This window comes from Vidua chalybeata, chromosome 17 (genome assembly GCF_026979565.1).
Source record: "Vidua chalybeata isolate OUT-0048 chromosome 17, bVidCha1 merged haplotype, whole genome shotgun sequence".
Classification (NCBI taxonomy): Eukaryota; Metazoa; Chordata; class Aves; order Passeriformes; family Viduidae; genus Vidua; species Vidua chalybeata.
In genome coordinates, this window is record NC_071546.1 from 11,194,455 (window position 1) to 11,212,169 (window position 17,715).

A 17,715-nucleotide genomic window follows, 5' to 3' on the forward strand; every position below is an offset into this window, starting at 1 on the left:
AAAAATATAAATGCTAAAACCTGAGGTTTACATATTGTCCTTTTTTCTGAAATTGTCATTGCTCCTGCCAAAAGCCTTTGCAGCACCATAGTCACAGCCTTCTGACATTAACTGAGTGATGGGGATCACTTCTGACAGATCTCTTCCAGAGCAGAAAACATTGGTCCCAGAGTGTTCAAAAAATCATCAGGCAAGTCCTCACTGCCAATGGAGATGGAGCAGGGGGCGTTTCTGGGCTCTAACTCTCCTTCCTCAGTGTATCTGCAAGGTTCTCAGGTGTCCCCATTATCTGCCAGTAACACACTTTCTAAAGAAGGGAAGAAACAATGCAAGTCAGCACAAAAGCTCCTACTGCCCTTTTGAAAATTAAAGGAAATTATGGCATGCAAATTAGGCAGGAATTTACAGAGAATATGAGTCTTTGACATGGAAGAGTTCTACAGGAAGACTCAGCTGCATAAGTTCCAGAGTCTGAACTTTCCCCAAGGTACAAATGGGGCAGGAAAGGGCATTTGAGCTGTGCTGGACCAGAGAGATGGCAAGTGACCTTTACTGGTAGGGCAGTCAGACCAAGTAGGGCAAAGGACAGGACTATAAACATGCAAGGTCAGACAGGGCAAGGCAACAGGAATTTGAATTTCCCTGACAGCACAGAAGTGCAAGAGCAGGTGACAAAACTTTAACCCTGCTCAGGCACAGAAAGCATTTTAGCCTCACTTCTCCAACCTGAAGGACAATTCAGTCAATGAAAAAAGGTATTTTCAACAAAGTCTTGAATGTTTTCCCATCAAATATATCCCTTGCTTTCAATTGCAGTGCTTCAGAGCCGTGGGCTCAGAGCAGCTGGAGCCAGAGCAGCTGTCCAGCCTTGCAAGCCCTTTCTCCTGTGCTTACAAAACCTGGCACAGGAGGAGTTCAATGCTCATTCCTTACCTGAGCCAGTGTTCTGTCCACTGTCTGTATGAAGCAATCCAGGTGTCTTGCTTGGGCTGTCTCATAAGCAGTGAGACAGCCATTCTGGAAGACAGCCACACTATCTCAGGTGTGACCAGCATAAAGCCACCTTCTGACATTTCTTTCACTTACAAAGAACTCCAATTATCTTTCCTTCTGTTATTTCTTTTCTGCTGCCTTCTCCAGTTACTCCAACAAGTAACATTATTATTTTCTAATTGAATGATATTGCATTATTCTTCTCACTGTTTTTAACACCTATTACCCCTAATTCTCGGGATACCACTCCCCTTGGTATAAAAAAGGACATTTTCATCAAGAACCAGGCAGTTACCTCAGCAATCACTTCTTTTCCAGCCTCTACAGGTGTTGGAGGAGCACTGTGTGTAATATCCAGCCCAGCCTGCACACAGGGACAGGGATGGTGTTAATTAGGAACTGAACTAAGTGTGAAGGATCACACCTCTGCAGACTATTCCATTTTCCACTCTCATTTACTCCCTTGTTGCACACACCAGGATGTGTGTGTAGTAGAGTGACAGGAGATGCTGTGCTTCCTCACCTGTCAGACTCACCAGCAGGATGAGGCACCTGGAAAGGTCCTGCTGATTCTGAAAAGGGGTAGGAGTGCTACCAGTCTGTCACCAGTCATGTCACCAGTGGCATTATCCAGCCCATGCAGAGCAGAGCTACCCACACAGGCTTAGTGGCAAATTTTGCTCAGTACCAAACCAGAGGAAACGTAATTAAAGAGGTGATCAGCAGCACATTCAGCCACACAGCACTGGTGGGGTAGTGTGGATATATGCTGTCACACTCACCTCAGAAAAAGAACTTCTGCTCTCTTCATTGTAGTTGATTAAAGTCTGTTCACCTTCCTGGGGTGGAGCAATGGCTTTGCTTTTAGCCCCTGACCTGTAACACTGGCAAAGCATGATGCTGGAGACTCTAAAGGAGAAAGGGAAAGGTGAAATGGGCACTGGGAATAGATGGGCTTGGCTCAACACAGTGCAGGGAGAGGTTCCCAGCCCTCGTCCAAAGGAGCTCTCTTGGGAAAACCCCAGCAATGCAGTGCAGATGGAATTCTGGGTTGGAGTGGTGAGACTGAGCAGGCAGACAGAACAGATCATGCACAGGTAATGAGAGAAACAGTGCTCAGATAATCTACTAATTTTTCTTCAGATAAGGAATCAGCAGTTCTTCTCTCCAGCATTAACCAACATGGGCTGGTACAGAGGAACCAGCTCTAGAATAAGTTTAACCTCCACAGGAGAATTTCATTTCTAGCAGTTTGCCAGGACACAGAAAATATCAAAAAATTCAAGTATTCAATTGTATTCAATGCAAATAAAAATACTTGCTATGCTGTACTAGAGTTTAGCTTAATGACAATTTACATTTGCCAGTCATGCTCTAGATGCAAAACAACCATGATTTTAGTAGATTTGAGCTCAAGAGCTGCAATTGCAATGAGACCCAGTGGTCAGATGACAGAGAACCTGCATGTCTAACTTGGTTGCTTACCCAGTAGTCATAAGAAAGGCATCAGTAGTATCACAATGGCACCACTTCCAAGTCCCACTGCTGCTTGTGGAACTGGTGAATATTTACATGTGTGTCCATCTGGGCAAAAGCAGAGCCTGATGTGCTGGTTCTGCCTTGTGGAAAATCCTTGCCTGTCCTGAATAGTGATGGGCACCAAATAGGTTTTCTGTCTAATGTAATCTCTTCACAATGGCTTAAGTTTTTGATGGTGCAATGGAGCCATCAGCTTGCCTAACTAGCATTCCATAGACAGACTGAGAAATGCCAATTAAATCACCTAAGGAGTGATGAGGTAGCAATAATATGTAATTTGTTTGTCTTTAATTCTTATAATAAATTGGTCACTGGTTGAGAGCTGAAAATTCAAACTCTTGCCTTCTAATAATACAAACAGCAGTGTCCTTGCATCACAACTTTTAAAAATGCAATAAGGATGATACTCAGAGAGAGGGAACAAATCATAGCTGTGAGAAGGGTCAGAATTTTATTAGCTAGGAGTTGATGACAAAGCACAGGCTTCTTTGTGTAAACCCATTTTTGCAGGTGATATAACATTATTCCCTCAGGTCTTTCAGGTAGGAGACACTGGTGAAGGTGTTTTTGTAGGTGACTTTGTATACACTGTCGTAACCCTGTTGTATCTCTTCCTGCTCTTCACAACCTCAGATATTTACACAGACCAGGACTTGACATGACTCAGCACTCTGAATCCATGTGCTGGATTTGGCTGGGATGGTTTATTTAGGTGCATTGTAAAACAAAGAGCAGATTGTAACCACAGAATGGTTTGGGTTGGAAGGGACCCTAAAGGTCACCTAGTTCCAACACTTGCTGTGGGCAGGGACTCCCCTCATGAGACCAGGTGGTTCAGGGCCCAGCCCAAGCTGGTATGGAACACTTCCAGGAGTGGAACATTCACCACTTCTCTGGGCAATCAGCACCTCAGCTGCCCAGATGTCAGAATAAGCTTGTCTGTCAACTTCCCTATGCTTCCAGTGACACAAAAGCCTTCTGGTGATGTACACGTTTTAACAACGTTTAGCGCTTTAAAAGATATTTTATCTGACAGATCTCATTTGCACAAGTTTTGCCCTGATTCTGCAAAGGTCTGAGGGTTCCCATTCCACAGCTGAGTGCATTTAGCAGTTGGAAGGACTGAATTGTGCTTAGAAAGGCTCAGTGAATTAATAATGTTTTCCCTTATGTTATCACTAGTAAATACAGGGAGATGGTTGTTTGCATCTTCCACAGTGTCACTGTTGCAGTAGGTGACAGCTGGGTACTTCCATGGTCACTGGCTTTAATCAGAAGGTTGAAAGAGTTGGCAGTCTGCAAAACAGAAACAAAGAAGTTCCTGAAACTTAGTTAAGAAGCAGTTCCCACATTTTGCCAGCCACATCTGAATGTGAGACTCTCCTTCCCCTTGTACCTGGTAACAGTGTAGTGAACAGGTATCATGCATGAATGATGAGAAGATGCTAAATATACATCACCTTGTAATCCATGCATCCTGACAGAAATATTGATCCTGTGGTCAGATCAATGTTAAAAGTGAGCCCCTCTGGAGAGGGCATTTGCATGCTTATAGAATATGACACCTGTGAGTTCACACTGCCCACTTCATCTTTGTCCAGGGCTGTGACTTGGAAAACTGGCTCATCTAGGATGAAGAATTAATGAGATATTAATGGGAGTGTTTAGTCTCAGTGTGGAGTTCTCAGGCCTGTCTGCAGGCTCTTAAACACACAGCTCCTAAGAAAACCTACAGCTTCTCTCGTGGCCATGGTTATCCCTGCACAGACTGTGGCCACAACTTCATTTGGGTGGCAAATCTGCCTAAAGAACTGTTAGACTACAGAATTACCACACTCCTGGATTTACTTCAGCAAAGACATGTACTATTTTTTCATGCAAGCTCCTGAGGAGTTGACACCACAAGTGTACACTCCCAGACTAAGTCTCTGTGTTTCTGAGTAGTGTCTGACCACCTCCTGTGAAGTCGGGTGCATGTGCAGCTTCCAGATCCACAGCTGAGATCAGCGTGCTACAGTCTTGGCTTGTAGTTTAGAAGAAACATCTTTGAAGTTTTTCCAGAATGTCTCCAATGATATTCTAATGTACAGTGAGGTTAATCAGACAAATGGTTGAAATGTAGGAAACAGGAAAATGTCCCTAAACTAATGAGTGTTTAAGTAAAAGGTAGAGAGAGGAATAGGTTCAGTAGGAAAGGGATAATAACAGTGAAGGAATTAGAAAGAGTCATACACAAACCAGCAGCAATCCTTGTTTGGGTGGCACTTACCTTTACTGTGGTTGTCTTTTATTGTAGTGCCATATTCTTCCATGGAAAATTCAGGTGCATTGTCATTGATATCTTTAACCTTTATCTTAAAAAATATAGGGCAGTCCAACAGCTCACCAGATTTTCTGTTCTCAATATTAAAATGAATCTAAATGAGTAGCAACACAGACATCAGAATGAACTGAGCAGCACCATTTAGATATCAAAACAGAACAAAAACCTTCCATTTTGAAGCTGCTTCAGTCAAATTTGCTTGGCATTGGCTTTCAATCACATGGTTAAGTCATTATTTCACTTTACAAAAGTAGAAGATTCGTAATGGTCATTCTGGGCCTCAAACAACATTTTTAAAAGTAAAAAAGATTACTACTGGAAATTGATTATTTGAAATGGCTGCCTAAAAGGCAAGATGTTGCACAGAAAACCATATGGAAAATTATCATTTGGGTATAGTTAATCCACAGAGACTCGAATAGAAATCATTACAGGATAAACATAAGGAGACCACGACTGAAAATTTTTTTTCAGGAGGAAAACAAACCCACACTCCCATATTTCATTCATAAACTTGTTGTCACATTTCTTTCATTGCACTTCCTGCTTGTGAACACTTTTCTGCTTTTTAAGGAGAAATATATGCTTCCTCTTATGTAAAGTTACAGTAACAGAGCTTTGCAGCTCCTCCAGGATTACCCAGTTTTTGTAACATGTGACTATTTGCTTGCATTCTCCTGATTAGGAGGTTGTGTTTACAACTCTGTTCTGGCCACTGGAGCTGTAACAGATTTTGAATTTCAGGACAGCCTTTTAAGTTTTTAGTTATGATCAGGAGTCATCCCAGAAAGAAGATCGAAAAGAAGTGTGCAGATATTTGTGGAAGTTCAGACAAGCCACAGAGATTTATAACGAAAAGTGATGTGGAAGTTATTTGGTCTCTGCTGAGCCAATCAATCTAGCAGTTATTTATAGGTGCCAGATAAGAAAAGCAAGTCATGAGAATATCCATTTAACATTATTATGTGTGTCTCCTTCCTGTGAAGCATGTAGCCATGAGAGAACACAACCTTTGCAGACAGCTGCAAGTGTCCTGTCCAGGTGTGTTACCTGGAAAGCTGGGGTCCTCTCCCTGTCAATGGTGTGATAGATGTGCATGTGTCCATTGGCATCATCTTCTATGGAAAACAATCCCTCCTCTGGAGCCTCATCCACCCCAGGTCCACTGATTAAATACTTCAGTGATGTGTTCTATGATCTGTTATTGAAAAGCTTTTGAAAAGAGAAGTAGGACAGGCCCAGCCACCTGCACAGTGAAGTCTTCCTTATGTTCAGCTGGAATGTTCTGTTGCCATCTCCTGCCCTTTGCCTCTGATCCTACTGCTCAGCACCCCAGGAAGATTCTGGCTTCATCCTCCTGCCGTGCCCGCCATGCAGCCAGACCCCCTGCCCACATCCCAGCCCACACCCACCTGCAGGAGCAGCAGGATGATGAGCAGCTCCAAGGGGCACAGCAGGACCATGAGGGACCTGAGAAGATCCTGCCGTGGAAGGTGGGAGCATGCAGGTGCAGCAGAGCCAGGTCTGTGGAACATTGTGTGATGGCTCCCTGCAGCCCAGGGCTTTTCCACCAGCATTTCCACCTGTGTCCAGCCCTGTGGGCAGCCCCAGAGGACCATGGATATTTTCACCCATCAGACAAAGTGAAAAAAAACTGAACTGTTTTTTCTATCAAACTGAACTGGCTCCAAGCAACGCTCAGTCCTCCTGTGGTGTTGAGTTGCTTCAGTCAGTCTGTACCTGCCACTTCCATACACAATAAATGGGCCATGGTTGCCAATTTACTGCTATTTTACAACTAACAGTAAACACGTTTCTTGATTCAGCAGTTCCTTGGAAATGCCATTCCCTAGAAACTTCACCACTGTTTGCTAAGAATAAACACACAACGTTACTTTCATTAGGAGCTGGATTTATCTGGGTTTATGCCCAGAAAAGCTGCTTCTTTATGATTGCAGACTTTGAAACAAGAGCAAGTTCTGTCAAAGCTAATTTGAAAGCTGATGTGTCTGTTCCACCCAAAGGCCACCAAACAATGATGAACTTGTATATCTGGAGATGAACTTCCCACCCAAGGTGGGAAAAATACGTTTTACATAAAACTTCATAAGGAAGCAGGAAATTAAAAATTAAGAAGAGACTGGCAGAGGACAGGGGGAAGGTTCTGGCATTGGTGAAAATATCTTTTACAGCATTTTCCATTCTCATTATTTGCTCTTACTGGGTGCAAGGTTTTTTCTCTTTTAAATAATTCAGTGTTCTGGAAGTTGTGAAAAGAACTGATCTCCTGCTCAGGTGAGAAGATAAACAATAGACTGTGTCAAATAGGCCACAGGAGGTCAGGAGGACAAGAGGGATCTTCCAAATCTCGCAAATAACAGCAACACGTTAAATAGCAGGGCAGGACAGGAAGGCTGGGACAGCAGGAAAACCTCAAATAGCAGAAATGTTCTGACTGTAAAGTTGTGGGATATCTCACAAAGGAGCTTTGTAAAGCTTACTATAAATATTACAGAAATAGAAAAACAAAGGCATTTTTCAGCTATAAAAAATAGAAAATTTCACACTCCCTCTCTTTATTTTCCACTGGATTAGCATGAGCTGAACTCTGTGTGTGAAATAAGGTAATACCCTTTCTGGACTGCAGGAAAAAACTAGTCCAGGTTTTGCTCAATTCTGTTCTCTGGTAGAAATTTGATCTGGCTGATCCCTTTTGCCATGCCAACTCCATTCCAGACGCCGGTCAAAATCTGGTCAAGATTTTCCCTCTTGCCGACTCCATTTTGGACTCTGGCTGGAATCTGGTCCTGGTTTTCCCTTTTGTCGACTCCATTCCGGACTCCAGCTGATATCTGGTCCAGGTTTTCCCTTTTCCCGACTCCATTCTGGACTCCGGCGGGAATCCGGTCTGGGATTTCACTATTGCTGACTCCATTCTGGACTCCGGGCAGAATCCGGTCCGGGTTTTCCCTTTTGCCGACTCCATTCCGAACTCCAGCCGGAATCCGGTCCAGGTTTTCCCTAGTGCCGACTCCATTCCGGACTCCAGCCGGAATCCAGTCCAGGTTTTCCCTAGTGCCGACTCCATTCCGGACTCCAGCCGGAATCCGGTCCAGGTTTTCCCTAGTGCCGACTCCATTCCGGAATCTGGTCCTGGTTTTCCCTTTTTCTGGATCCATTTCGGACTCTGGCCAGAATCCAGTCCAGGTTTTCCCTTTTTCTGGATCCATTCCTGACTCCGGCTGGAACACGTTCCGTGTTTTCACTTTTGCCATATCCATTCTGGACTCCAGCTGGAATCCGGTCTGGGTTTTCCAATTTGCCGACTCCATTCCTGATTCTGGCGAGAATCCGGTCCAGGTTTTCCCTTTTGCCGACTCCATTCCGGACTCCAGCTGGAATCCGTTCCGGGTTTTTGCTTTTGCCGACTCCATTCCTAACTCTGGCCGGAATCCTGTCCACGTTTTCCAATTTGCCGACTCTATTCCAGACTCCGGCCAAAATCTGGTCCAGGTTTTCCAACTTGCCGACTCCATTCCGGACTCCAGCCAGAATCCGGTCCAGGTTTTCCCTTTTGCCGACTTCATTCCGGACTCCAGCCGGAACCCAGCCCGGGTTTTCGTTTTTGCCAAGCCCGGTCTGGTCCGGGATCCCAGCCACTACTTGCCCCAAGGTGAAGGAAAATTCCGTATTTTTCTGGCTTCCCTTGGCCTGCAGGAGCCGGAATGTGCTGAGCCACCCCCTCCACCCAACAGCACCATACTGGAATTCTCTCCAAGGAAATTCAGTGGTGCCATCTTGAGAAAAAAATACAACTCGGCAACAAACAGGGCAGTATCTCACTTTTATTGTAGCAAATATACGAGACCTTTGAATGACAAGATCACTTTCCCAAGGAATTGCTAGCAAAAATATCCACAAAAAGTTCAAATAAATAAGAATACATTAATACCAACATCAAAAGCTGGTCTGCAAATCCTCAGTTAAACAAGTTCAGTCTTTTCCAGTGTGGGCTGTTTATTTTTCAGATGAAAAACCACTAATGCAATGGGAGCAACAAAGGCTCAATACCTTTAAAATAAGGCAAAGAATAGTGCATTCTAGGCAATTTCATACTGTAGAAATTTTATGTATCAGCTCCAAAAAAGCACATACTGGCTGAAAAAACTGTCAAAATTCTCTCAGAATTCTAACAAGATCCTTTAAACAGTAAATACAATGTCAAAGTTACCTCCAACAACAATGAATGAAACACCGAAAGGACACAGTGACAGGATGAGGGCAGATCTCAGAGCCTGGAGTCAAACAGGACAGCTTAGCCCATTGGAGTCAGCACAACTCTCCCTGCAGCATTATCCTGCTGTATCCAACTGACAACGAGCTGGGAAAATCACTGCCCTCAGTATGAGATGCAAGCAATGGAGAAAAAAAGGAACACAGCAAGAGAAAAACAATATTGCTTTAAATTTCCTCATGTGATGCACAAAGAATACATTAGCATTACCAAGGAAAACCGTTTATACACATTGGAGTGAAATTCTGTTTCTTCACATCTGCTAACAGGGTCATTTCACTGAAAATAACTGAGTTGTTCAAAGTTTATACTCATGCAACTGCAGCAGAATGTGGCTGTTTATTTGAAATACAACCTGAGCATATTTGTTGTGTAGGTAATACTGCAGAACACTACACCTTTACATTCTCTAGCAAAAAAAAAGAAAAAAAAAATCACTCTGTTTAAATATCTCACATCACAGTAATCTGTTCTTCAAGAAGCATCACCAGTGCTAGGCTTAGCACTTATGATCATATTGCTGAACCTTGTAAAAAAAAAGGCTAATAGCCACACAACCACGGTGCTGTGGAAGTATCTTAAGTAATTAATTTTAAACTGAATGTGTCTGAGGGAATAAATTGTTCTGCTCTGTTCAGAAGTGCTTCTACAGACAATATCCAGCAATAGAAAATTAAGGAAATATAAACCATAGTCCTCTTCATAAAAGGAACTCTTTTCATCTGTAGGCCCAGAACATGGTGAAGTTAAAATGGAAACAGGATAAAACCCAGCCCTTGCAGGTCTGCTCAGGCCAAGAGCTCTTTGTTGAGGAAAACACAGAATTGCTGTTTCTGTGTATGAACAAGCGTGTCAGAAATATCAAATCAATGGCAGAAATTAGACTGGTGTGATTATCACGTGGGACAAACCTACTTGGCCACATCCCACGTGGAGCCCAGTGATGAACAAGTTTTCAGACTTCTTTAAAGTGCCATCACCACCTCCACCTGCTTCCCCTTTTAGTCTCCAATGACAGATTGGTGTCCATAAGATGACAAACACTACATTAAAACTTTCCTACCTCTGTGACAAAAGACTTTTCCCAGTGCCAATCACCTTTGCTCTGCTCACTGCTGGTTGAAATGGGGTTTATTTATTCTTAGAGAAGTGATCATGCAAAATGTGCCTGTATCTACATGCCCTCCTTACAAGCCAGGAAAGCTCCAATTTAGAAAATTTAGCATCCAGCCATATTCGATGTTATAACAACATGCTAAATTATTTACTGCATCTAACAGCATTTTGTTTTAAACTGTTCTTCTGATTATTGCCTGGATCCTGCTCACCTCAGCTTTTGTGCTTGTAACAGTGAACTAGAACAGTGCATTCAAATCCTGATTATTGGCAAAGCAGTTCCCCGATTTCTCTCCTATTTTCTCTGGTTTTCACTTTTGCTGACTCCATTCCGGACCCCGGCCAAAATCCAGACCGGGTTTTCGCTTTTGCTGGCTTTTGCAGAGTCCATTCCATAATTTGTCCAGAATCCAGTCCAGGTTTTCCAACTTGCCGACTCCATTCTGGACCCCGGCTGGAATCAGGTCCGGGTTTTCCAATTTTTCTCCTATTTTTCACTACTGTTCGTGTGAATCAGGAAAACTTGGCTAATGCAGGCTAGCAGAATTTGGCCAGAGCTTGAAATACTAGCACTGGGTGCAGGAACCTTTCATCTAAAGAAGCTGAAATATGTGAGGCTGGACCAAAACAAAAGGGTGAAACAGCAACACTGGGATGTGCTGTTCCTCTGCAGCTGCTGGTGTTCAGTCCCATCCTGAGTGCCACCACACCTCTGACACAGCCACCTTCTCTGGTCTTTGAGCATCTCAGATTAAGTTTCACTTGAATTGCATAGAGCTGAATGTACATGCAACTACAATTCATATTAAGTGTAACTTTACAAATACTGATTCTGGACATGTAACACTGTCTATTACATTCGTTTCCTTTACCAATTCAAAATTTCACATTTGGTCTCCAGTAGACTAGGAAAAAAACACTAAAAATATTTCTTAGACTATTCCTGAGCAATGTTTTTTTATGTACTGTAAAATATTCTACTTTATTACTACATTTCTTAATATTCTCACTTTTCAAACTACAAATAAATTCATGCTTTGAAATTTTACAAAGCCGAAGATCTGGTAGGCACAATGAAAGATAGAAACAGCTAAGCATCTTAAAACCAAGATGAGCTCACCAAGAGAAGTGCAATTTAGCTATATACATAATGTACTCTTCAGTATTTGCTACTTTTTCATTTTCTATCACAATGTGAAGGATCCTCTTGCAGAATCTGGCCCATCACACCTCAGATCACTTCTCATGAAGACTGGGACTGGTGGCTGAGGAGGAAAATACACTGACCAGGATTTTAAAGTGAAAGTAAAAAAACATTCTTTAGAATTTTATCTTAACAAGATCCTGTCCCCAGCTGCTGTGATTGATTTGAAATTCTAATAGATCCAAGTGACACTTGAATATTCTCAGGACTGTCCTTTGTATTCTCCTGTAGCTCACAGACACAAGAGAAGACAGAAGGCCCAAGGACAGGACCCAATCCTGGCTGTACAATTTCTTTCTGCAGGACATTTCCCCATCTCGCCTCCCTAAACCTTAAGAAACCACGCTAGACTGGACCACAGGATAAATAAGAGTCATCTCAGGTGACTAAAAATAGGTATCTTCTGTATCAAAATATATCTTTACTTGAACTTACAACACCCTTTAAACTTTAAACTCCCTTAAGAGTCTGGTTTTTATGTTTTGAGAGGCTACCAGTTCTGAAAACTAGGCCATACAGTCTCTGCTAAAAGCCTTGGTTTGCATCACTCAAATATATCCATGTGCAATTTGAAATCTGGTCATTTCCCCTAAATGACAAAAAGCATCAAGGTCTATAAAATGAACTTCCAGGAAAGATGTCTATAAACACAGTGAAGATTCCAGGGTATAAAAATACACATTCAATTTTCTTAATCTGTCATTATTGAAGCTGTCTGGTCCCTAAACACTTTGTCTTAAAAAGAATTCTTTCTGCATTAAAATATTTCAAAACATTTTCTTCATTCATCTTCTTCTCAAAAAATAATAACTATTTCATCCAAAAAATCCAATTCATCATCTTCTGTGAAGAATTAGAGTTGACTTTGCATAGATAACATGCTCCATTGTTTTATAAAAACACCAAAATCAAACCTGTCTTACAAAAAGCACGTCTGGGCAAGGAGAAAGAGCATGGACCCTACTCCCTCACACCCAGCAGGGTAAGTATGAGGAACACTCAGCTGGTGCAGACAGGGTTTTCTATACTTCTCTAAACTTCACACTGTGCTACTGTTATCTTCATTAGGCAATTATAAATATTTTTGAGGAACGACCAATGGAAGACATTTGCCTTCAGAGAAAACATTTCCTGCTGGCTTAAGATCAGATCTATAGAAATGAGCAGCGCTGACTCAAAACCACGTGTCAGGAACATTTTTCTCAGGATCTTCCTATGAAGAAAAAAAAAACTGTTCTGCACTGGCCAGATGCTTTCTAGCAGTCAAGAAACATCAACATTCACTAATGATTTTTCCCTCACTGAAATTTGCCTGGTGTTTGCTTTGTGCCATTTGTTTTTATTTTCCTGTCCACTGTTGGTTTTTTAGGAGGAACGTAATTGCTGACATTGCCATTTTTCTTTGGATTTGTACACACGTATGTTTTTAAGCCTTTGATGGGAGCAGCTGCACCGTGGAACGCTGGGGTTTGCTTAGGGGGTCTGATGTTACCAACACTTTGGATTTTAGAGCTGCTCTCGGGGGGCTGCAGACTGAGAAGCTGCTGCTTTGCAGTTTTTTGCTGCTTTTTCAGTTCACTCCTTACATCACCAGTTTGCCTCTGAGAAGATGCTGCACACCCCATTCTCTCAGGAACTTTCAGGTGACCTGGATGGGAACGCACCTGGCGAGCCTGCTCAGAGCACAGCTCTGCCCTGTGACCCAAACAGCTCCTGGGCAGCCTGGTTACACTTTCCTGGGGCATTGCCTGCCTGCTGGGCACAGGGCTGAGCAAGGCTTTGCCTTTTCCAGGGCTCTTGAGGGCACGGGTGGGGCCGGGGGCAGTCTGGGGCCGAGCTTTGGTGGCCCTGCCCCTCTCACTCTGCACCGTCTGCATCTGCAGCCACTCGAGCTGCACCAGGCGCTCGATGTACTTCTCCAGGGATCCCGTGGGCTTGGGGCGGAAATCGCTTTTCCCTTCCACGTGGACAAAGGTGGCCAGCTGCTTCAGGTCCCACGAGTTGAAAGGGGGTGGGAGGAAGTCGGGGTAGTAATATTCGGATTCTTTAAATCCCATTTCAGGGATGTGTTCCAAACAAACTGGGTCGATTTCTTCAGCTCTGAGGATGAGTTCTGGGGGAGTGCAGGGAGAGGGGGGAATGGGAATCCTTTCTGAGTCAGAGAGGTCACTGGCACTATCATCTTCTGCATCTTCTTTAATAATTTGTACCGATTCAAAATCAAGAAACATTTCACCTACAGATGCTTCTTGCCATTTTGAAGAGCCTGGACTGGCTTCAGACATATATTCTTCGTGATTCTTCCCCAAGTGTTCTTTTTTACTGCAATAAAAATGCTGCACTGGGACATCCTTAGCCCTACAGAAATTTTCTTGTGTGCTGCCCTTTGTGCCAGCGGGGATCCTGTGCAGGAAGGATTTGTTTTGCCTTCTTTCTGGGGGGCTCCTGTGCAGGAAGGATTCGTTCTGCCTTCTTTCTGGGGGGCTCCTGTGCAGGAAGGATTCGTTTTGCCTTCTTTCTGGGGGGCTCCTGTGCAGGAAGGATTCGTTTTGCCTTCTTTCTGGGGGACTCCTGTGCAGCAAGGATTCGTTTTGCCTTCTTTCTGGAGGACTCCTCTTTGGTCCTTGTGCACTGTGCAGTGAGCTGCAAACACTTGGGATCCTAAAGGAAAAGGAAGTTCATGTACTGTTAGAATGGCCAGTGCCTTTGAACAGCAGCTTACAAAGGTCTTGCCACCCCTTCAAGGATAGGGATCTCCATGGCTGAAGCTAAAACTGCCATGGAAACTTGGTAATCAGGCAAAATCAATAACTGCTGGTAGAGATAATACTGCCTACTACTGATTTGTTGTTGATTTTTTGGGGTTTTTTAATGGTTTAGCCTGAGAACTCACTAAAGCAGGATAGCAAGTTTCCATTTTGATAACTTAAATTTGTTGTTCTCATAAATGCTGAACTCTGAGCCAGTGAAGTCAAAAGCAAAACACAGCTGCTATGATTTCATCACAAGCATTTTGTCAACCAGCTTGAAATTACTACAAATTAAACAGATAATCTTAACATAGAATTACCTTTTTGACTGATTATTGCCATCCACCTGGTTCCGTCCCTTCTTATAAACATTTGGTTGGTAACCATCTTGAGTGTCATGGGAAATCTGAAGGGATATGAAAGTTTGTGATGTTATTAAGAAGTTTGTGATGTTATTAGAGGAGGTGCCCTTTCTATGTTAGAAAAGGGGATTATTTACCTTTTCAATGGCACTTGATACATTTTTGCCTAATCTTCCAGGAGGAGATTTCACATAAGAAATTGGTTTATACAGTCCTTTGGTGCTTGGATGGCTTTTTCCATTACTGTAACCACAAAGGATCAAACAAAATATCAGATATAAATAGTAGAATATATGAGTGTCAGAATGGAAGTACAATAAAAACTTAAGAGTACAACTGAGTTTAAAAAAAGGGCTGATTATAGTCATTCTTAAAGTTCATTAGGACTACGCCACTATGGCCACTATTTACTTTTTACACTACAAATGCACTGCTGTATTTTTAATATCATTAATGCAAAAGTGAATAATTCTATAAGATTATATAATAATAGAATGTAGCCTTTATAAAGAATCCTCTGTCAGAGGATCCTAAAGCTTCTTTGGACATAATAAATATTACAGATATTTAACTACTGATTTTTATAGTACCTGGTAGGTGCTCCAATTGCAATTTACCAAAATTAATTATAAAGTACAATATGAAGGTCACATATGAAACCAAATCTTGCTTGTTGTTCCCATTTGCATATTCCCAACAAAATTTAAAGGATTATTCCTTTGAAGATAAGGAGTGGAAGTGAACAGGGAGCGTAAGGTCTCTTCTGGTATTAATACAAACTATTTCACAATGAAGGCATAAAAAAATTCCCTATCTCATATTGTAAGAGGGTTGTGAAAATATTATTAAGAGAAAAAGCTCATATGAAAGCAAAAGGAATGGCATTGCTGATCTGGGCAGCTTAGATCTAAAACATGCTTCCTTAATTAAACCAGCAACATTTCTGTGTAAGCACCCAGAATAAATAAATCAGCATATTCTGCAGAATAAAAACAGTGTTCGCTCTATAGAAAAAAAAATCATTACTGATTTCCAAATGGAAAGCTTTAAAATATAATTTCAGAACAGGAATATTCAAACTGTGCCCTCCTGTCTAATCTAGCATTACTGCAGTTCAGTTTATTTGCCAGGCTGTACATCTTGTTCTCAGTTTTTATGTCAGTATAGTCAGACTTTGTTTTAAAAACATATGATTTCACAAATTCAAGAGATTATAAAAGAATGAAACTAAGTCCTGTGCCTCCAGCGTTGCTGCAGTCACCTCTGTGACCTTGTGACCTGCACGATCATCCTGCACAATCATTTCTGTCGCTGGGATCAGGGGAGAGGAAAGCACTGAGAACAGGACAGCCAGGCACTTATTAACTAAGCCCAGCATGTTGACATTCCAGTAGCTATAAAAAGCGAAATTAATTTCCTTACTTTACCATTCCTTTGTGGTTTTCATTGGTGTGGCTGTGGCTTTCCTTCTGCTGTGTCTCTCTGTGCAGTAATAATGGATATTCCTGAATGCCTGGTCCCATTATTCCTCTTTCCAAAGGGAATCTGCACTTTTACTGTTACATAATCTTCAAACGGCTCCAGTCTTTTGGCTTTGCAAGACACGATATATCCAATGCAAACATCCTCACGTCCTGGAGATGCTGGCGACAAACAAAATCCTCCCGATGTGATTCTATTTTTAAAGCAGGAAGATAAACATAATCAGCTACCAAACTGCACTGGAAAACAGTCCCCTCCCCCAGCACTGGCTTAGCGGGAAGCAGCATCGTTCAATTTACTATTCCCAAAATAAGGAAATAGTCGAGGGTACGGCTGTGCTCGCAGAGCTCCCGTGCAGTGTCATGTGCTCACCCCCATCCCCACCGCTCGTCCTGCGCAGATCCCGGCGCTGCCCGAGGCTGGGCGTCACAGCCCAACGGGGTGGGTGTTCCTGCTCCCAGTTTATGGAGAGCAGATGATCACCCCCCTGCGTGCTGTGCGAGCTGAGCTGTCCTTTTTGTGTCGCAAAATGCGCTCTTCCGATATGCATATATGCAAATCTTGCATCCAATACTTAATTTTTTTTCTTTTTCCAAAACAGATGTCTCATCAGCTCCTACTAAAAATACTCAGACCAGCATCCATTGCTTTCTTTTACTTCAAAGGAACTGCATTCCTGTACCAGGGAACTGCACGGTTCCAAGGGTTCACAATGGTCTGTAAATGTGACAGGTGACAGACAGCTCTCCTGACCCACCTTTACTTCTATTGCAGTACTGTTTATGCATTTACAGTCATATTAATGTCCATATCTATTTACACTTGATCCCGTCCTATCCCTCAAACGCCTCCCCGCATCCTGTCCCGGCCGCGCTCAGCGGAGCCGAGCCCCGGAGCGCCGCAGTCCCGCACCCGGACGGGGCAGAGCAGTGGCCGCAAGAGGCCAGCGCCGGGCGGGCAGCACCCGGGATGGTAGCAGGCCGTATCCTCGGCTATGGCAGGCAGTGCCCGCGGTGGATGGCAGCAGTGCCAGCAGGCGCAGACTGTGCCCGCAGCGATGGCAGCTGTGCCCGCAGCGCCCGCCGAGCCGAGCCGGGCCCGCTCCGCTCCCTCCCGCCGCCGCTATCACCGCGCTCCGCAAGAGCCGCTCCTTCGCTCAGGAGCCGCCCCGCATTCCCCGGCGATCCTCGCCCCCGGCCCGGTACCTGCCCGTACTCGGCGTCCGTCGCCAGCGGCAGCGGTAGCACCGCCCGAGCGCAGAGCGTGGGGGCCGGGCCGGGCGGGCCGGGGCGGGCCGGGGCCGGGCGGGGGAAGCGGCCCCGCGCCTGCGCCGCGGGTGCGGAGCAGAGCGGCCGCGGTGTCGCCCGGGGGCCCGAGGCTGCTCCTGCGGTCGGGCTGCAGCGGGGGCCGCGCCGCCCATGGGCGCTGTGGCGGCCCCGAACGCGGATCCGTCCCCCGCCAGCCACGATACCGAGCCTGGCGCCGCGGCCGCGCACGACAGCCCTCGCCCGCCTTCCAGCCTCTGCAGCAGCCCCGGCTCCCTCCCGCCCGACAGCCTCCAAGCCTTCCCCGGCCTCGACTCGCCCAGCATCCAGTGTGACAGCCTGGAGTGTCCCCCCTGCTCGTGCTGCTGCTGCTGCCGCCGGAGCGCG

The 17,715-nt window shown here is 44.2% G+C and overlaps 1 protein-coding gene across 1 annotated transcript; it reads right to left on the minus strand.

The window, feature by feature from the left end:
• Positions 1–8,679: 8,679 nt before the first annotated feature.
• FAM217B (family with sequence similarity 217 member B) lies at positions 8,680–17,308 on the minus strand. The gene is made up of 6 exons (XM_053958896.1): positions 17,269–17,308; positions 16,004–16,256; positions 14,719–14,824; positions 14,540–14,625; positions 14,065–14,130; positions 8,680–13,980 (listed from the first exon to the last, which is right to left on the minus strand). Exons 2-6 carry the CDS (start codon positions 16,102–16,104, stop codon positions 12,768–12,770), a joined length of 1,572 nt encoding a protein of 523 aa, XP_053814871.1. The 5' UTR covers positions 16,105–16,256; positions 17,269–17,308; the 3' UTR covers positions 8,680–12,767.
• Positions 17,309–17,715: the final 407 nt, after the last annotated feature.